This window comes from Microcebus murinus, chromosome 1 (genome assembly GCF_040939455.1).
Source record: "Microcebus murinus isolate Inina chromosome 1, M.murinus_Inina_mat1.0, whole genome shotgun sequence".
NCBI lineage: Eukaryota > Metazoa > Chordata > Mammalia > Primates > Cheirogaleidae > Microcebus > Microcebus murinus.
Genome location: NC_134104.1, coordinates 5,327,228 through 5,348,754, shown reverse-complemented (window position 1 = coordinate 5,348,754; position 21,527 = coordinate 5,327,228). Strand labels below are relative to the sequence as shown.

Sequence of the window (21,527 nt, the reverse complement as noted above, 5' to 3'; positions counted from 1 at the left end):
GGTCATCATATACCCTCCTCTTGTATCTTCCCTTTCTAGAAAAAAACACAAGCTGTAGTTTTTACCAAACACACTAAATGTATCACCCGGAATCAGAGGCCTGAGAAACCAGTGGAAATTAGCAACTTAATGACATAGGTAGAGACTGCACCCTTTAGGAGAAAAAGGGTTGCAAATATTACTATTCTTTCTTCGGATTCTCACAACAGCTATGTGAGCTATCTGTTCTATTTTATTTAGTTTATTTTAATTCACCATGAAAACAGAGACTGGCTGAGCAGCGGGCGACCCCTCGGCCACACGTGGATCTGGGCTTTACCGGGTCTTCAAGGTGCCAAGCACAACGTGCTTTTTCTCGTTACCTTAACTGTACTGCAAGTTGAAGAGAATGGAAAGGAAAGAGGCGTATTTCCTTTTAAGTCTGTTTCACCATGCCTTTGCTGTCTGATTTCTTTTAGGAACCAGGTTCGTGCAACGTGAGCATTTTTATCTCACTTAATTCTCACACCCCGATGAGGTAGATGTATTGTTATTCCCATTTTATAGAAGCAGAAACTGAGGCTCGGAGAACTTAAGTGACCTGCATATAGTCACAAAACTGCCACGTGACAGGGCTGGGGTATCCTGTGCAGTCCGATTCCAAGACACTGTTTTTTAAAAGCCAGATGATTAAGGTGTTATCTATGTATAGTAAAATGTACCTCTTTTAGTTGTACTGTCTAGGAGCATTTTTTTTTTTGAGACACAGTCTCACTGTGTTGCCCAGGCTAGAGTGCTGTGGCGTCAGCCTAGCTCACAGCAACCTCAGACTCCTGGGCTCAAGCAATATTCCTGCCTCAGCCTCCCGAGTAGCTGGGACTACAGGCATGCGCCACCATGCCAGGCTAATTTTTTCTATATATTTTTAGTTGGCTTTTTAATTTCTTTCTATTTTCAGTAGAGACTGCGTCTCGCTCTTGCTCAGGCTGGTCTCGAACTCCTGCCCTTGAGCGATCCTCCGGCCTCGGCCTCCCAGAATGCTAGGATTACAGGCGTGAGCCACTGCGCCTGGCCAGTTGATGAGTATTGACATGTATACAGTCTTATAATTGAGTTATAGACTACCTTGTCACCCTGAAAAGTTCCTCTATGTGCCTGTAGAGTCAGTCCCTTCCTTCCACCCTTAGCCCTAGGACCCCCAACCTCCACAGCACACCCTAAATGAAAACAAACCCAATTACCATGCAAGGTTTTCACATGGTTTTGAGAATAGCACGATCACATACTCTTGTCAATAAATTAAATCGTACAGAGCAACAATTTCTAAATGGTGCTTTATAACGAATAGCTGAAGTGTGAGAAAGGACACACGAGTGACCCAAGTACCTGGTCCTTGTAGCTCAGTCCAGGATCTCAGATAGCAGGGGGCATTTCCCCAGTAGGAGCAAGTTTGCTTCTGCAAGGCAGCCTCAGCCCGAATCTTTAGCTGGGTTTCTTTTTTTTTTTTTTTTTTTTCATTTTTTTATTTTTTGTTAACATCTCAGATTAAACAGAGACTATATAATTAAATCCTAACCTTGTAGAAAATTATTACATAGAATACTTTAATCTCCAAGATACTTTTAATCACTTCCAGGATAAAGACCCCCTATATATAATATCTACCATAAAAATAAATCCTATCAAGGAATTTAAGTAAGAATTTCATCTTCCATGTACCTACCTACAAAATAAATGGCTTATTCCGCTCAGCAAAAGATATTTAAGAAGCAACAACCCAAGATCCAATATTGAGTAAGCATAACCATTTCCTTCTAACTGATATAAGTAAAACTGGAGTAGAATGTGTCGGGTAGCACAGTCAGCCCTGTGACATTCTCCAGTGAGGGCTGCTCTCTCCAACCCTTTTTTCTAGGAGGAATGTATCAGCAAAGTCTTGCTTTTCACCTGGGTTTCTGTCCTCATCTTTCTTAAAGTGGCAGAACAGACAGCAGCACATGCTCCCGCCTGCCCCCACGCTGCTCTGCCCGCGGCTTTAGGTGTTGTCCTCACAGAGGGGCTGAGAGAGCGTGACATCATACCAGGCAGCTGGGGAAACCTCTGGCTCTGGGCTGGAGGAAGCATTCCAGGCACGTGGTTTAAGCAGGACACTTGCCTTGTTTCCAGCCCAGGGGCAGTGCGCTGCCTCCAGGCGGCTGGGGGCTCAGGGAGAATGCAGCCCATGCTGGTAGGATCACACCCCCCCACAGAGGGCCCCGAGGCTGGGGTGCCTCCCTGTCCTTTGGGCCGGGGTGCCAGGGCAGGCCTCGGGGGCCCCAGAGCAAGCGTGTGCATGCAGGCTTTCTTTCCTGAGTGTGCTTTTATCAGTGCACATGGAGAAGCCTGCCCTTTGCACATAGCTGTCTGTACCTATCACTTAGTGTCCTAGGGCTGCTGTCACAAAGTGTCACAAGCTGGGAGGCTTAAGCCTCAGAAATGTGTTCTCTTGTGGTTCTGGAGACCAGAAGTTGCAAATCCAGGTGTCTGGCTGGGCACAATGGCTCACACCTGTAATCTCAGGCCTGGGAGGCCCAGGTGGGAGGATAGCTTGAGGCCAGGAATTTGAGATCAGCCTGAGCAACATAATGAGACCCTGTCTCTTAAAAGGAAAAAATAAAATTAAATTAAGGTGTGTGCAGGGTTGGCTCCTTCTATGAGCTGTGTGGGAAGGTCTGGTCCAGGCCATCTGCACCCTGTCTCTTCACAGCCCCTTCCCTCTGTGCATGTCTGTGTCCAAATCGTCCCTGTTTATAAGGATGCCTGCTGTACTGGATTAGGGCCACCCTAATGAACTCTTCTTAATTTGATCCCTTCTGCAAAGACCCCGTCTCTGGGTAAGATGACATTCCGAGGTACTGAGAGTTAGGACATCATATGAACCTTTTGAAGGAGGTCCCAATCCAGTCCATGACACTGCAAGAGTTGTAGTGGCCTTGGCCCCACTTCAAGGACCGTTGGGACTTTCTGCATCCTTCATTTTCAAAGACAATTGACAGCAACACACACCTCGCTGTGATTCTTTATTGAGCTGAGTTAAGTAAACAAAGCAAAGTGACTTTATTGGCCTGGACGATATACGGAGGATTTGAAAAGCTCCAAATGAACTCAGCAGTGTGGGGTCGACATTCCACATCATCAAATCTGTGAAGTTGGAACCTTTCACACGGAGGTTATTAAAGAGCAATTATCCTTTAGGTTGCAATATACACCTGTTACGATATTATGTGTGTGGCATATGGCCATTTTTATAAAACGGAGACTATGTTTATGTTATGTCCACATAGGAAATATCCTAAGGTATCAACGAGGATTGACTGTGATCAGTTGAACTACAGTTGGTTTATTGCTTTCTTCCTTGTGCATTTGTTTTCCAAAAATTTCACAATGACCGTATTCTACTTTTGCAAACAAAAAACGGTGCTCTTTAAAATGAAAATTGGCACGAAGAAGGTTTTACAGGGTAGAAAATACTAATTTAAAAAATATGACTGTGGAATAAAGAAGAAGATGGATTTTGATAAGGGAAGTCACGAATACCTGAAAATGATAGTCCCTTCCTAAACAGTTTGCCTGAACTGCAGTGATGCTAATTAATTCTCTCACCGTAAAGGTCAGGATAAAAATGCCAGGAATAGAATATGGTGTTTGAGGCAGAATTTCAGCCTGCGGGCCTTTCACAGGTGAGAGCAAGAGTGCAGGGGAAGCACTGGAAAGGTTAATGCATGGGAAGATCCCATCACTTTATTTTTAAACCAACTTAAAAAAAAACCCTTCCAGCTAAAGTTTTCTTTTGACATTAATTTCTACACTTTTAGGGGTTAAATTAATGCTCAATTTTTGGAATGTTAGTAGGAGAATTATAGATGATTTAAAAATATCAGTGGCAAGAAATCAAATCTATTCTGTCCTTATCACAATGTGTTGGCATGAAAGTCTCTTCTGCTCTTCAGACAAACTCAGCAGCTTTGGTTTGGAAAGTGCCTTTAATGACGCACCCTTGATGTTCCAGAGAAGCCATTTGTCTAATGACTGTGGTGGCCCAGGAGCCTGCAGCTCCTCTGTCTCACCCAGAGTCACTGCCGCTCAGCTTCCCTGTTCGTTTACAGACTGATCGTCCAAGAGACTCGTGATCCTTTGTCATTAAAACATGAAATGGAGAAACATATCTTTTTGTTTCTTTATGAACACGGCGATCAAAAGAAAGCACACGGGAAACGTACTGGGGTGATTGGGGACGGTTCTGCATTTGATGTCCCTCCTGCGCCGGGCGTGGATTCCAGGAAGAATATGCAATATCCGAAACTTCGGGGCCCCCAAGTGCGATCTGTGCCAAAGATATGCAGATTTGTGCTATTTTCCCTAGTTATGACCCATCCGAGGAACTGCTTGTCGAGATGCCGCCGTCTCAGGGGAGCTAGAAACCCCGAAACCACCAGCAATGAAGATACCAGGACACTACCGCAGGAAGGGAAGACAGCACCACGGAGAAAAATAACTTCAGAGAAAATGCGTCGCTGGGGGGTAGATGGCATTAAGTGCTGTGTGCTAACAAGGGCTTCCGAGCCACCGTGGGGACGGGATGGGAGTTTTCCTACGGTCTTGTGCGAAATCTCTGCAACCACTTGGTAGATAGGGGCCAACAGAGGCCGGGTGTTGGGAACACATGGCAAAATGCTAAAGGATGCTTTGGAACAGATTCTTTCCCTTCTCTTCCTTCGTCCAGAGAAGGCGTCCACTCGACATCACTGAGTGATGACTCTTGTGGAAAACACGATTATTGGTGGAAGGGTTGGGGAGAGGTCGCTTAGATGCGGCCAGTGGGGGTCACGGACGATGGTGTCTCTCTCGCAGGGAGGGGCTGAGACTCCAGTCAGGGATGTCCCCTGCACCCCACAGCTGGGGGCAGCTGGGGGCTCACAGCCTCCCTCCACACCTGCCCGCAGCATGAGATGGGGCCCCTCGCCTGTGCCCCCCACCTCGGTCATTCTTGGGTCGCTCCTCCCCACCCACCATGTTGGTCCGGTCGGTCGCTTTATTCCCTGCCTGCTCCCCTCCCGCCCCGTGAGCCCACCACGGGGGGATAGTGTGCCCTTCTCCTGGGGACCCTCCGGCCCCGCCCAGGGCTTGGCTCAGCAAAGACAAAGGAAACGGTGCAGGGGTGAGTCCCCTCCCCTGGCTGTGTCCGGGCATCTGACACCGTGGCCACGACCTTCACTGCTGACGGCTTTGCACGCTGGTGAATGTGCCTCGTTTTGATAATCTGCTCTGAAAAATGATCTTTTATTTCCTGGCCTGGGAGACACCACAGTCCTGTCCCTGGGGCACTGTCCCTGAGCGGCAGCAGGAGAGGCTGGCACCAGGCCTGGAGGAGCCAGTCTCACTGCTGGTCCCGAGGGGCTGAGGAGGAGTGTTTGCTATGAGCTAGAGGGTCTGCAGGTCCCTGTGTCCCTTGTTTCCTGCAGACCTGGCTGCCTGAGGACACTGTCTTCTTTTCTTTAGTGTAGCTGAAGCCAAATTTTTTTTTTTTTTTTTCGGAGACAAGAGTCTTTCTCTGTAGCCCTGGCTACAGTGCCGTGGCACCAGCCTAGCTCACAGCAACCTCAAACTCCTGGGCTCAAGCGATCCTCCTGCCTCAGCCTCCCAAGTAGCTGGGACTACAGGCATGCACCAACATGCCCGGCTAACTTTTTCTATATATATTAGTTGGCCAATTAATTTCTTTCTATTTATAGTAGAGACAGAATCTTGCTCTTGCTCAGTCTGGTTTCGAACTCCTGACCTCGAGCAATCTGCCCACCTCGGCCTCCCAGAGTGCTAGGATTACAGGCGTGAGCCACAGTGCCTGGCCTGAAGTCAAATTCTTGTATTACGCTCTTTCCAATCTTTGGTGACCAAATGGGCAGGTCTACTGGGGAGATGAGAAAGGAGGAGTGGAATGAGGGGGCCCTGAGGAATCTGGGGGTGGCCTGGGTCCTGCTGATTCCGGAGGCTACTTGTCCCCTAACCCCAAGGAGGCTTTGCAAGTGGGGACCCTCTAGTCAAGCCGTATCTCACCAAATGAAATACCAAGTCAAGCTCTTAGACTGAAGACAAATTTACCCACTGGAATGCCATAGGTGTAGATTCAGGAAAGATTCTTGGACTGCAACTTGGATCCCAAATTTAACCAGCTATGGATCACTTCTCATTTCATACTCTTCTACCTCTGGAATAAAAAATAAATGTCTTCTAATGTGGAAATTATATTTCATCTTCAAGATACAATACATACTTTGTAGACTGGATTTTCCAAACAGGCACGATCTGTCTCGTGCTCTGGGTTAGGATGAATGACGAGACAGGTTTCGGTAATTTGGCCTCTTCCATGGCGTGTAAGTAGCGTACTGATTTTGTGAGTGTGGACAGCAAAGTGGGAAAGATGGGCCCCTCCGCTGCAGTGTCCTAGAAATCACGTCATAAACACCCACGCCACGTCGGTGCGAGTTCTTGACATACAGTCACGGCCGTAAGGCAGTGAAAGGGTTTCGGTGACTGCATTAGAACAGTTCTCCAGTCCTGGGGATTGCTGGATTGCTCCAGTTGTTTCCTGACTTTAGGGAGACACGGTGACTAGTGTTGGGTTGAACCACGCTGGAGCCTGAGGCACAAGGACATATCGGTCATTTCAATCCTGTTTTTATTTAATATTTTAATATTAATATTTGTTCATCACGACCTCTTGCAGGGCTTCTGATTTAAGATATTATTTGATTATCGAGTTTCTTGGTGCCTCCTTATAGTTTGTGCCCGTGGCAAATGCCTCGTTTCCCTGACCCGGTGGTGGCTATTGCAAGAACACTCGATTTTGTAATAGTGATGTTCACGATGTCAGCACGTCTGGATTCCAGCCCTGTAGTTAAGACCGGAGTATTAATGCCGTGTGTACAGCTCCTAGCTGTAGCATAGACATGGCCCAATGTACATTTACAGCCATCCTAAGCTCAAAAGTACAGAGAGAAGTGGATCCAAAGCCAGTTGCTTACCCGGAACTTAGCGTGGTCTGCTCAGCTAGGAAGGCGTCTGCTCTGAAGGGGCTCTCTGTGACTTTGCAACGTTGTTGAGGAAAGAAGTCACCCAGCTATGTCTGTGTGCTGGGTCATACACCGCTCACCTGTCACTGCAGACCCTCTCTGAGGACCCCCGTGAGTGGCCAGCTCGGCCTGGGCCGCACAGACTTCAGGCAGGTGCGGAGGGACAGCGTGTCATCCCTGCCCGTGGCGAACACTCCACCTCCACGCCCCCATCCCGGGGCTGCCTCCTCAGCCCCGGGCAGATGCCGGGTGCAAGACCCTATGCAGCCCAGACGCAGCAGGACCTGTGCTCTGCAGAGCGTCTGGGATCTACGAGAGACAGGAGCAGGTGGATAAACCATTTGCGGCTGCCCCAGGGGTCTGTCCTCAGACACAGTCTGCTCTCTGCCCTGCTTCCTTCCTCCCCTCATTCCTGGCATCAGCCGCTCTAATAAAATTCTAGAACGACGGCACTTGCCTCAGGCTCTGCTTTCTGGGAAGCCGGACTATAGACATATTCTTTGTTATTTTCCTGCAGACCTCGGTGCAAAGGGACTGTCAGGAAAGATCACTACAAAAATTATGCCTTGAAATGCCTCTGCTGCCTTTTTATGGATGCCTGGCAAGGCCTCGGTTATCAGAAGAAACATTTCAAGGCACGAGGATCTTTCATATACTCATTCGTTATTTGAGTTCCTTTTAATTATGGTCTTAGGAGATTCTGGAATGCTGTATGTGCATTAGTGAACATTGCCGGGAAAGGAAACCTCCCTCTCTGAGTCCTTGTGTTTCATCCTTAGTTGGGTATTTAGTGCATCCTGACGGGGAAGTGAGGACAGTGTTGCAAGAGGCCGTCTTGAGGAAACTGTGTCTGGGTTCCAAAGAGCCAAGTAGTTTTCCTAGTTGTGATCAGAAAGGCAAGTCTGAGTGGAATACACTGTTCCACAAAATGACCTCTGTCCCTTGAAGAGGTCTCTGAGGATGACCACAGGGACATTGCTTTGACATGCTTTGAGGGAGGGTCAGTCCGAGGGAACAGACACAGAGCTGGCGCCAGGGACACTGATTTCAGTCAGCAGAAGGAGGAAGGGGCTGTCCTTCTAGACACCAGGCGAGCACGGAGGAGATGCCAGGTATGCAGGGGACAAAGCGATATGGAGGGTCCCAAGCATGTTATGAAAGGGAATTTGTTAGGATGGGGCTGGGGTGGAGATGACCAGGAGAGGACCTGAATGAGAACCTCCGTGCCAAGCACCATGACAAGGGGAAGACCACAAGACTCGGGCGGGATTCTCCCAGGAGTGCAATTAGGAGGAGACCTGATGGCTCCGGTTTCGCTGTGGCTGAAACTGATGCCGATTTTTTGCCTTTATTACCACCCTCGCCCCAGAAGAGAGGATAGGCGGAACCCCGTGTGTTATCCACGTCTGCTGTTCTTCACGGCCACGGCCATTGATCCCTCTCTAGATCCACCAGAAAACACCCGAGCAGGTGTCTGCTGACAACATGGTATCCAATGCCATACTCGTTAAACTCTCAAATACACGAGCGCCTGGTTTTCTAGGGTATTCTGAGAGCATATTTTCTACATCTGCTCAAGACGATGAACTCACGGTTGCCGCTGATTTAGGGTGGAGGGAAGAGGTCAGATTTTCTCAGCTCTGAATGAAAATGGGATGGAGAGAAAAGGCAGCCTCTGCCCCAGAATGCTAACCTCTATCTCCTCGTGAAAAGAACCTTTCCCCTAGTGGCCTTTTAGAGAATGATCTACATTCACCCCTTCATCCATCCATCCATCCATCCATCCATCCATCCATCCATCCATCCATCCATCCATCCATCCAATCTATCCATCCAGCCATCCATCCATCCATCCATCCAGCCAGCCAGCCAGCCAGCCAGCCAATCCATCCATCCATCCATCCATCCATCCAGCCAGCCAGCCAGCCAATCCATCCATCCATCCATCCATCCATCCATCCATCCATCCATCCATCTATCCATTTATATTGGTGTAGCCTGGCTCTGGGTGCCGGTGTTATTTAGGCACTAAAAAAAGATCTTGTAGCATTTCTACAATCGAGCCGTTGGCTGTTGTTTGACTCTGCTTCTTCCTGTAAGCCCAGTGTGCCCCAAACTCTCAGCCTGCAGTGCTGACGAAGCCACGTTAACCTTCAAACCCGAATCTCCCTGCCTCATGACTCCCTGCACACAAGATCGAGGGACATCGACTCGGTGGTTAAGCGGGGAGATGCTAGAGCTGGGTTCTTTGGGTTTGGATTCTGGCTCTGCCTCCTCCCTACAGCGCGCTTGAGCAAGGTCCTCTCTGTGACTGGGATACGATTGGGACAGCCAGGCTGATGAGGGTACTGAGGGTCTCTACTTTGCCAGGGACGCTCGAGAGAGCCCTTAGAGCCTGGGCTCGGTGGTGTCAGCCACGATCCCGCCACACCGGCCCGGCCCAGACTCGCTCCACCATCGGCTCAGCGGAACCCCAGCGGCCAGGCCGGGTCTGGCGATGGAACAGTCACACACAGAGACCAGACCCCCGGAAGCTCCTGGGGAATTCCCCTCTGCTCCCGGCCTTCTCTTGAAAACCTCGTAAGGTCTCAAAGAATTCTGCAACGAGTTGGTTTCGATGACTAGCTCTTTTTTTTTTTTTTTTTTTTTTTTTACCAGAATCATTTCTGATCCAAGACTCCATCCCCTGTGACATCAATCAGCTCCATTGTGCTTCCATTAAATAAGACCCGGCACAAGAATCCTGTCTTAGGAAGCCTGAAGAACGTCTCCTTTTCTCCCCGTGCACATTTCATCTTGGTTTTCATCTGGTTTCTCGAAAGTGATCTTTTAAGAAATGAGATATTCATGACATTCGAAAGGTGTCCATGTTTAAAGCATTTAAAGACAGCAGGACTGCGTGCGTGCCTATTTTGCACTTGTATTGCATTTAATTTGACTTCATTCTACTCTAAAACATAGTCCTTTTATTCCGTGGAATTTTCTTTTTTTTCTGAGACTTCTATGAATTATGCAGGGAAGGATACAGGGTTCAAATGCTGGAGGAGTTCAGTCACCCAGGACAGCTGTTGCCTCTGGGACCGGATCAGACTCTGGTCCGGTTCAGCCGGCTACCAGCTTTGTGCTGAAAAGAGAAGCCATCAAAATAGGGACAGGCAAGAAGAAGGAGGCATTTTTACTTGCAAATCTACTAAATTTAAGAAATACGTTATCTGGTTTAAGTCATTTCACGTTCACTAGGGTGGAGGGTGAGGGGTGCTGATACAAGGTAAAAGGCTCTACCTCTCTTCTCTCAGGTTATCATCTACGAAAGGCAATACGCATGCGCAGGTTAACCTTGTTAACATAAGTCTTTATCATGCACCCTATTTGCTTACATTAACCAGAATGTGGAAGGAAGTTTTTCCCAGATGATCCGTCTGCCATTAGTCAAGGGGCGACCAATGATCTGGGAATTTCTCACGACAACACTGAACACCAAAGGGAACTGATTAATAATTTTATAATATTGTTCTTAGTCCTGGACCCCAACATGAATGTTGAGGGTACCTTCCTCCCATAGTGGGGTCTCCTGCAGTGGTTTTCTCCTTGCCTGGTGCCCTGCCTCCATTTCCAGGGTTCCCACCCAGACGGCTACATCTCCATAGTGATTCCTGAAGGCAAAGAGGTGCGGGCTGCAGTCTGGCCTCTGCCATGCGTTAGCCGAGATGATGTAGGTCTCAGGCAAATCATGCTCCCACCTGTCTCATTTTCTTCACCTAAAAGTTAGAGACTTTACAGGTGCATTTTCTGACAATGACCAAAAAGTTGGGTTGACAGAATGCGTCTCTCTCCGTGGGCTAGAATAGTTTGAACATCATGATAAGCTCTGAGGAAACATGCTTTGTGTGTGATGAATTTCACACAGCACCCAGACCTCACACCCAGAGAATCTCACCCGAAGATCCAAGCCTACCAATAGAATTCTTCATACTTCTATCAAGCTGCTAAAATAAAAATTCACAGGGTAGGCATAAACAATGGCAGAAAAAATATTTTGACAGTAGGAGAAACTCTATCAACATAAGAGTCTTGTAGTTGATTAAAATTTATTTAAGGCCGGGCGCAGTGGCTCACGCCTGTAACCCTTGCACTCTGGGGAGGCTGAGGCGGGAGGATCGCTTGAGCTCAGGAATTGGAGATCAGCCGGAGCTAGAGTGAGACCCCGTCTCTACTGAAAATAGAAAAATTATCCGGGCATGGTGGGTGGCACATGCCTATAGTCCCAGCTACCCAGGAAGCTGAGGCAGGAGAATGGCTTGAGCCCGGGAGTTTGAGGTTGCGGTGAGTTGTGATGATGCCACGGCACTATAGCTAGGGTGACAGAGTGAAACTCTGTCTCAAAAAAAAAATTTAAAATGAAGACATCGGACATAGTGACTAGGATGAAAACACAGCAGTGTAATAGACATCATGGACAAAAGTTTAAATTCTGATCTTGTAGTTGACATAAACTCTTGTCTGTTTCCCCCACATTTTCGGTGAGGTTATACTTGATCAACAGCAGTCCTCGTCCTGGTTTCCTTTGCTACTGAGTGAACTGTGCTTGCACAGCAGTGATGTGGACCAGGAAGGTGATCTATGGGACTGCAGTAGCTGCTTGCCTTGGTTGGTCCTTCCTGGTCTCATGAGCATGATGCTTTAACCATCTGAGCTAAAGTAGCATGCAACTCAGTACAATGCAAGAGATATTTACAACAATGAAAGGGACAACAATAATCCCGGATATACCTGGTAACAATTTCTTTCTCTCTTTTTTTTTATGTCTTTAGCGACAAGGTGCCGGGGCAACCAATGGAAAAGACAAGACGTCTGGCGAAAACGGTAAGAGGACGTGACTAGTCCCGCCACGTTTTTCCCCTCTGAGCCCTGGGCACGTGACAGGGCTGGGTCCTGTCTTCCGTCCCGATCTGCTTACTGTGTACGTCCGTGCTTCGGTTTGCAGCGGAGTTCAGCAATTCTCAGGGAGCACCCGGGGCTGGTTTCACAAAGAAACCCGAGCTAGCTAAACGCAGCGATAAGAGCAGTTTCCCTCCCAGAGGAGGGACTCCCATTTTGGGCAACATGCTAATTACAATGCAAATATAGTTCTCTGCTTCCTTCATTAGGGTTGGCGAGAATCATCCAAGTTGTTGTGAGGATAAAATGAGATCAAATGAGATAAGTGCTTTGAAAACTGTGAAGTGCTCGACTCCCGAAAGGGTGTTGAAAAATTCGCCTCAGCCTTCCGGAGCACGCACAAGGCAGCGCTGGCCCCAGTGGGGTGCCGGGTCAGCGGGTGTCGCGGCGGCAATGCCCCAGCACACATAACTGCTGGCTGTGACGGGGCATCGCCTCCTGCCTCTCTGGCCCTAAATCGTAGGGTCGACCGTCCTGTTTTTATGGGTCTGGATACAGGATTGGTGTTGGGGCCGAGATGTGGCCTCGCATGGGAAGAACACAGATGCTGAAGGAAACAGAGCCGGTTTAAACCCCAGGTCCCTCGTGTTAGCAGTTGCCATGGAGGACAAAGCGTAGCAACAAACAGTCGCTAGCTGTATGCACTGACGGCTACAGGACAGCTCTGGTGAGGTCAGACTGCGGGTGTTCTAAGTTTGTGTTAACTCAGATCGAACTCTTCTCTTGTGCAAAACTGCTCTTGCTTCCAATGGAATGGAATGTGTGCTGGTGCCTGCCAATCAAACTGTGGGTCATGCCAACCTCAAATCCCACCTGTCACCATTCCTTAGGGGCCTGAAAGCCACTGGGGCACCTCTGTAGTGAGTCTGAGCTGGGGCCTGAGCAAGGCTCGAGTGCAAGGATGTTCCTCTGCGTCTCCTGCCCATTCGGGGCCATACTTTAGGGCAGGATCAGTGCAGTGAGCCCTAGGGTAGAGGGGTCCTTGTATCAGTGAGAAGAGAGGTTGGTGCCCTACGATGTCCCGATCGGAGCTGGGGGCGGGGGGAGGGAACAAGGTGTTTCAGGGGCCGGATGGAGCTTTTCCCGGCCCTGTGTGTGAGTTGGGGTGGGTGTGCAGTGGGGTCAGAGAGCAGAAGAGGGAGCAAAGGGTGGGTCTTAAAGGGGAGGAGCAAAGTTATAGCTGCCTGAACCAGGCGGGTGACTGCGTGCACGGGGCAGTGTCCCCGTGCAGGGCGCTGGGGGCCACCACCCATCTTCCTGGTGTGTACATTCACAGCGCGTTTCCGCGGAACCTCACACCATTAGAATCATGGAGTTGTACAGTCGAAATCCTTCTCAGAGATCCCGTACTGCGGCGGTTCTCCAGCTCTTCGCCCGCACAACTCCTTTCCACTCTCAAAAATTCCCGAAGACCCCAGAGAACTTCGTTTATGTTGGTTCTGTCTCCTGAGGGTTCCCGTATTGGAAATGAAAGTGTAGAGGTCTAAGAAAGGCTTACTTATCCTCTCATTAAGAATAAAGAAATACATCTACTGCATGTTAACATAAGTGACAATTTATTTATTTATTTTTTTATGAAAAGTAATGACATTTTCCAAAACAGAAAACTATTTAGCAAAGAGGGGTAACTTGCATTTTTGCGGATCTCTGGGATGCCTGGCTTCACAGATGCCGGGTGGGTTTTCTTATCTGCTGCCCCACCCAGTCTGTTGCCGCGTAGCCTACGGAAAATTCCACTGTGCGCTCGTGAGAGAATGGGGCTAAAGAAAGCAAATGGTACCTTTTAAGATCAAACTATATCTTTTATAATGATGATGATGATGATGATGTCCTTTATAAGATCAAAAACATTTCTGATCTTTAGGGCTCCCTCAAAGGAGGTGGGCCCCCCTAGGGTCCTTGGTCCGCGCTTTGAGAACTACTGCCATAGCGCAGGTACCGTGTCATGCCCGGGGAGCCTGCAGCCCAAAGATCAGGCAAGCTGGTGCCAGAACCAGGTCTAGGTCTCATGAGCTTGATGCCTCTGCACCTCAGCCCTATCCTGGCATCCTGTGGGTCCTTCAAAGCCTGCCTGTGTGCTCAGTGATTTGCACCGAAAGGAATTACCGGCCGTTACAGAGGATGCTACTTTTCTGACCTTCAAAGGCACAGAAGTTCTTTCAGCTGAAAACTGGTCCACACTGGTGGAAACAGTCTTTTATGGGGATATAAAAAGTAACTGTATGGAAAAATTCAAGATGCTATGAATAAGCCATTTCATTATATAATTCTAGGTATTAAAAGATATTTATTTCTGAGTAGAAAAGAGGAAGTAGAGATTATTTGATAGTTATAGAATTATGGCACTGTATAAATCTAAATTATTAACATGCTATATTTTAATTTCAGGTAGAGCTGCTTCTATGTATTTGTACATAACTCTTTATTATTATAATATTAGGTTTGTGCTTTTGCCTGTAAAAATGAGCAAAGATGAAAGCCAGAACAGCCCAAGGAAGATTAGGGTAAAAACTTCTAGAAGTAGACAAAAAGACATTTTCCTAAAGAATCCAGGTCGATTAATTTTTTTATTCTTAAATTCCTGACATGTGGAGATCATGTTGGAATTTCTCTCTCACCCTAATATTATATTTCACTGAAATTCAAATTATTTTACTCTGTCATGCCAGGCATCTAGGGAGATCTATTATGGTAATGTATATTTCCTGTTAATATCAAATGAAGCTGTCTACACGTGTTGAAGGAGCCAGGACCCCCGAGAATAGAAATATGAAGTATAAACCATCAAACTGCTATGAGATTTGGATGGTAGTCACTTAATCATAAAATGAGTGTTCCCACATCTCATTAATTGTCCCCATGAAGCAGAGTGTTCTCATTCCAAATATCACAAATTTAGTCGAAGTCTCCTTTCAGCATAAAAGCAATAAGGACAGTGGGAGTGCCTTGAAGTTATTTGGATCACAAAAGACCCAAGTCAGGTATGTTGAAACTTCACATTGAAGGTACTTAAAATTGTTGGGCTCTTCTGAAATTTTGTTACATTAAATATTATCTTGGGATTGCCATTGGCTAGGAATTGGGTTTCTTGCAATCCCAAGATTTATTTCTGTTGTTGTGGCTGTCACGGTGTTTATTGATGTAAAATACGATATATATGCACCCTGTACCATCCAGAATGTCCCTGAAGTCCTCATTCCCCCAAGACGCCAACCTCTGTACACACAAGCCAGCGAACCAGATGTCCCTGGCTATAGACTTTGTGGTAGCATCTGCCGTAAGAAGATACATTTTCCAAAAATATTAACGTTAAATTTTTTTTAAATTAAAAAAATAAATTTATCAGCATCTGGATGGTTCAGAGACTTTCGTTCCCTACATGAACAACGTCCTTTGTTACCTGATTAGCTAGGCCAAGGATTTCATTTGTTTCTTGATACAGCTTTCTACTTGAGCGAAACAATAGTTTATAGCTCTAGTTACAAATCTCGTCATCTGGTTTACCTGGCTTAATTAAATTCAATCATGCTTATAAATACAGACCCGACCATCTGAATCTAGATTATTCACCACAAATTACCAGGTTGGACACAACCAAAAGATGTTTTTGCGAAACGACCATGTTGCTGTATGTCTTGATCCGTATCTTGATGTGGGATATTCAGAGAGACTGCAAGAGTTAAATTTCTTTGTTGACTCACGAAAGTAGAAAAATACTGGGAGGAGGGAGAGTGGTAGCTGGGAGACTTCCAACGTGAGGGGAGATTTATGAATAATACAGCTCCTGATAGAGCTTACTTTCAGAGCTTGGAGGCTTACCCAGACGAAATTGAATTTCTAAAACTGGGACGGATTTTCTCCTGACTTAGTGAGCTGGGATACATTTGTTTCCAAAAGGCTCTGTCTTTGGGGGCGGAAGGCATATGCAACACACCTGATTTTAAGAAAAGACTCCCATCAAATATGGGTTGTAGCTAAGTGCTCCAAAGGAAAATATTATTCTGAGCTACCTGTGACCCTCTCTGCAGTCGTGTTGGTTTCTTGGGCCGCGAGTAGCCTGGCCCAAGCTCTGGCTGGAAGCTTGGACAAGTGTGCCCCTTCTTTGGAGAGAGGTTGTGGCTTGAGAAGTTTCTAGAAGGTGTGGGGATATTCTGAGAGTACTTAGGATTTAGCTCGATTTCATATGATTATATGATTGCTAACAGTGAATAAGATAAAACATTGTACTGCGTACTCTCCTCTCCTAGTTTTATATAAAACCCCAAACTATAGAAGTTTATCTCACCTTTTTGATTTTGAGGAAATACTTACATGTACACACACACACAAAGTAATTTTCTTATTTTTCTGCTATCAAATAGGTAGAGAGATTGACTGAGAAGGACCTGTGTTTTCAGATAGATATGTACGCTGCCATTATACTGAATGTGACATTTCAAATAAAAAAATAAAATTCAAATACTTATTCCCAAAGCACTGTCACCATTCCCTACCCCACCCCATGTGAGCTCCGTATAACCCAGTAGACATGAAATTTTTATTTTTAGTTTTTGGTGTTCTCGTTGTATGCGATGATCTTTCAAGACCTACGCACTGACAGGCAGATTTTGCCTAGGAGACACTTCACCTGTCACCTGTCCTTGGCGGGAGGGTGACTGAGCACTCACTGTCGCGCCCAGGAGGGAAAGTCAGTTTTGGCAGGAGGCCCTGCTTGGCTGATCTTGTTCCTGGGCACAGGAGGACTGGGATGGAAGGCGAGAGGAAGAAACGCAATTTCTAGAAAGGCTACAGAGGGACCGTGGTCTGCACCTGCTCCCTGCAGTGGTGCAGCTCCGTGGGATGCGATCAGATGGGTCTTTGAGGATGGCTGGAGGGAAAACCAAGCAGCCTGTGGTTCAAGTTTTCGCTGTTCCCGTGAGCCGGTGTGTCCAGGTGTGCGGGATCCAGGTGGATGTGAGACTCTTGCATCTATACCAAGCGTCAGAGACGCCAATTTGGCATCCATCTCAAGAGTTCAGATGGAAACTTACCGGGCTAAGATAAGCCTCTTTGAAAAGGGACAAAGACAGCGTAGAGTAGCGAGCTGTGACATGTATCAGAAGGCGCCTGGCTATGGAAAAAGCACCTCCCTAAAGCCATCAGCCTCTAACGCGTGCAACATTTCCCAGGCCAGAGAGCTCTAAATCTGTTTCCTGCCAGTGCAATAAAATCACGGGCTGCACAAAGCCCAGAACCCACCGTGCTGGTGGGCTGTGAGTGCTGCTGTGAATAGCAGAGACGCACGAGGCTTTCAAGGTGAAAATCAAACGGCTCTGCTCTCCATCTGGATCTCTTGGCCCTTTCTCTTCTTTTTTTTCCATATTTGAAGTAACCAGAGGGGGAAAAAAATCAAAACAAGAGCAGCTGAAGCTCAGGAGAGACAGAGTCCTTTGTGCTTTTGGCTCCAACCGCCCCAAAGAATCTATATTCCAGAAGGAAGGGCTGGATACGCACAGTTGCTTCTGATATTGATCCAGATGGGGAAGGAATGAAACTGGGATTGCTTATTAAGCCAGGCCTTTAAACCGTCAGGGTCTCCAAACGACCCTGGTCAATGGGTGATGTTGTTCGACAAGAGAGTCGATTCCGTGTGAAGGTTATTTTAGGGATTAGTGCTGACAGGGAATTCGGTGCCATCAATCTCAGCTGTAAGAGTGACTTTGCTTGCTTTGCCCTTCAGGTTGAGCGTTACAATAACGGTAGGTTACTGTACCACCTTGGATGAACACAACGCTTCTGATCACTGTCTGGCATAAACATGCTTGAAGCACTGTCCACAGAAGCTGAGATTCGTACCCACCCCTAGTTATAATTCTTTGTCTCTATGTAGGTTTGCATAGTTTAAAAATGCTCTCCCACGCTAGCTGCCCTCTGGTTTTGCTCCAGCTTTGCCAGGTGTGGCAGGAGACTGTCTCAGGCAGGGTTCCTCATGAAGTTAGGGCATCTTCCCAAAGTCACGTAGAAGAGAATGATAGTTTGGTCACCTGGCCTGCTATCTAAACACACCAGGTTGTCTCCGTTCACTTTTTCTCCCTCTTGACCAGGGTCTAGTTTGTTAACTGGCAACTTTGGTGGGGTGTGGTCTGGGCCCATGAAACCGAATGAGGTTAACAAGTGTGCACCTTGGCCACGCCAGAAACTGTAGTCTCAGCAGCACCATTATCTCAGCAGTTTAGTTAACTAGGCCCTGTCAAATGCATGTGATCTCAGACTAATGAGAGCGACAGCCACGTTAATTTTCAGAATTAAAAAGTTAAAATGATGCATTCATTTACAGGCTTAGCCATGTTTTACCTCCCTTCTCCTTCTTCCTCTTCCTTCATCCTGCTTCTCTTTCCCTTCCTTCCTTCCTTCCTTCCTTCCTTCCTTCCCTCCCTCCCTCCTTCCCTCCCTCCTTTCCTTCCTTCCTTCCTTCCTTCTTTCCTTCCTTCCTTCCTTCCCTCCTTCCCTCCCTCCCTCCTTCCCTCCCTCCTTTCCTTCCTTCCTTCCTTCCTTCCTTCCTTCCTTCCTTCCTTCCTTCCTTCCTTCCTCCCTCCCTCCCTCCCTCCCTCCCTCCCTCCCTCCCTCCCTCCCTCCCTCCCTTCCTTCCTTCCTTCCTTCCTTCCTTCCTTCCTTCCTTCCTTCCTTCCTTCCTCCCTCCCTTCCTTCCTTCTTTCCTTTTTTTTGAGATTAAACATTGGATGACTTTAGACCAGCTGAAATAGGATTTTATTCCACACCATATGGAGAAGGCCAATGTACCTTAGTGAAAACCTAAAGTTATAAATTATGCTAAAGGAATTGCCCTTTAAGATGTTTTTAAGCCCATGAAGCAGCTTAACAACCAGGAAAACGTTGCTCATTCTGGCCTTCCTGCTCCAATTAAGAGATAGGAATGTTTCAGCTTCTGCTTATCAATTATTTGTATGGAAATAATATTTTTTCACATGCTTGAAAGCATTTTGCTCTCTTAAGTAGGTGAAACACTTATAATCTTATTTATAGAATTAATTTGCACAGCAGGAAGTTTTTCGGAGGCAAGAACCAACCTGAATTTCAGCTTGGACTAAATGATAAGATGGTTTACATTTGTAGGTTTCATATTAATGCAGTTCATCTGGGATTACGAAGCATGTAGAAATGCTAATATTCCTCCTTGGGAAGGAATGTTCTCAGTAGATACAGTGGGCTGAATTGCCTTCAGCAAGGAGAGCTCCGGCTTAGTCTCGATCTGTTCTCCCATCCGCATCACACCTGGGAGAGGGAGCTCCCTGCCCTGCGTGTCTCCAGGACACCCTTAGAGCAACTGCAGAGCTTACTGCACACCCCAGGGCAGAAGTCTTCAGGGGTTGCACAAGACAGCTCTCTGCCAGCTAGTCCAGGACATTCCTTTGCGGCTAGCGCCTAGGGACTGTTTTGAGTTTATGTAAATTCCATTTCACCGATTGATTGGTCTCTGCCAGCATTCTTAATCAGTAATGAGTTGGAGTTTCCGATCAATACTAATTAATTGTGAAGATTTGGCTCTGTTCTATGGACTATTCATTCAATCAAGAAATGGGTGCTAGTTAGCTCTAAGTACGGTACTTTATTCTCTCCAAAATGAGACTCTCCTTGTTTTCAGGGAAAGACCAATTTCCATTAACTTTAGGCAAGCTGAGAATAGATTTGGCTCTGAATCATCTTTTTAAGAGTTACTTCAAAATGTGATAGTGGATTGTTTTTGGTCCTGTGCTAGACCCTCGCCTAGCAGACTGGCCGGCGTCACCGTGGCTTTGCATCTCGTGGGCAGGTGCAGGCTCCGGTTGCCTGGCCGGTGGGAGGCCAGCCCGTGAAGGGTGCCACATGCAAACTTTATTTTTTTTTTTTTGTTACAAAAAAAATAAAGTATGCATTGTTCATTCCACAATACATTTTCTTTCCAGCACTTCTAAACTACTGCCCTGGTTTAAACAGATAGATCATTGGTAACTTTTTGGTGTTAAATATTAATTTGAATTTAATTAATTTCCCAAATGAGGGCCATAAATCTTCCCCACCTCCTTTTATTTTTCTGTACTTTTTCATAGGCTTGGCCAAAATTCCTTGTTCACTTTATACATTGATTATAATTTTAAGTGATCTCTTTTTTTTGGATCATACCTTGTAGTGGATTAAAGGCAGCTACAGATCCTTTGACGTGTGGAAGGGGAGTTCTAAGCTCCCTCCTCTTGCATCTGTGCAGGCCCTGCAACCTGTCAGACCATCAGAACGTGGCAGAAGGCATGCATGTTAGTTTCTGCACCTGGCCTTAAGAAACTGGCAGCTTCCACTTCCCCTCTCTGGAAGGTTCATCGTGGCAGAAGCCAGTTGTCATGTAAGGAGTCCGACTGCGGACCCATCATGCCGCCAGAAAGCTCAAGCTAGCCACGTGGAGTAGCCACATGGACAGATGCCCACCCAGCCACAGACTGTGCCAGCTGGCCCAGCGCGGGTGCCAGACGTGTGGGGGAAGGATCTTTCAGATGCCTCCGGCCCCAGGACCACCTGACGGCAACTGCAGGGGGTCTCCGAGCAAGAAGTGCCCAGCTGAGTCCGTCGACCCACAGAACTGGAGGAGAGTTCTTGTGCTTCTTGCTGTTAAATTTTGGGATAATTCGTTCCACAGCAATAGTTAACTGGAACGTAACTAAATTTCTCATCCTTGCTAACCCATCTGTTCTCCTCTCACTCCATCCCTCCCGCACGTACCTCCTGGACTGTTTCCTACTCTTTGCTGGTTAGAATATGATCTCTTAAAGCACTTGCGAAAACCAAAAAAGGGATATTGCAACACAGCATAGACTCTGACTTCTTTTCTCTCTTTCATTCATTCAAGAAATATTCACTAGGCACCTACTATGTGCTAGGCGCTGTAATCAGAGCGGGTGATGTACTGTTTGGAGAGAGCAGTGCTGGGAGCATGGGGCAGGAAGTCCACCATGACACACATGTCAGTCATGGTCCTGGGATAGAATAGAGGGCACATGCCAACTGGGTAATTTGGAGAGTGTTTACTATGAAAGGACTATTTGCAAAGGTGCATGCAGGGCGCCGGGAAACTCATGAGGGGTAGTTTGCATCTGCAACTGAGGACGGCAGGGCCTGGCGGGGAGGAACCAGAACCCCAGAGAGGGCTGCCTGCTGGGCAGTGGCCTTCTGTTGAGGGGCACAGCTGAGCTGTGGCAACTTCTCAGAGACTTATAGGATTACTAGGTTTAGCAAATAAAAATGCAAGATGTCCCCTTAAATTTCAACTTCAGATAAACAAATTAAAAAAATTTTAGTGTGAGTATATCCCATGAAATGTTTGGGATATACTTATACTACATTTTTTTTTCTTTTAACATAAAATTTGGATTTTATTAGACATTCCACATTTTATCTGGAAACCCTGGCAGAGAGAGAGGCAAGGAAATAAAATACCCAGACCTCTCTCTTACTGCCTTCAGATCACCTCTAGGG

The 21,527-nt window shown here is 47.0% G+C and overlaps 1 protein-coding gene and 1 non-coding gene across 2 annotated transcripts in view; one reads left to right on the top strand and one right to left on the bottom strand.

Annotated features, from left to right (window-relative positions):
• PCP4 (Purkinje cell protein 4) overlaps positions 1–21,527 on the top strand; it is a 61,309-nt gene that overhangs the window by 19,571 nt on the left and 20,211 nt on the right. The window contains exon 2 of the mRNA XM_020284741.2: positions 11,900–11,951. Coding sequence (XP_020140330.1) covers positions 11,900–11,951 — 52 coding nt within the window. The remainder of the gene's footprint in view (positions 1–11,899; positions 11,952–21,527) is intronic.
• Positions 1,823–1,945, bottom strand: LOC142875449 (small Cajal body-specific RNA 4). Its single transcript, XR_012922802.1, has one exon.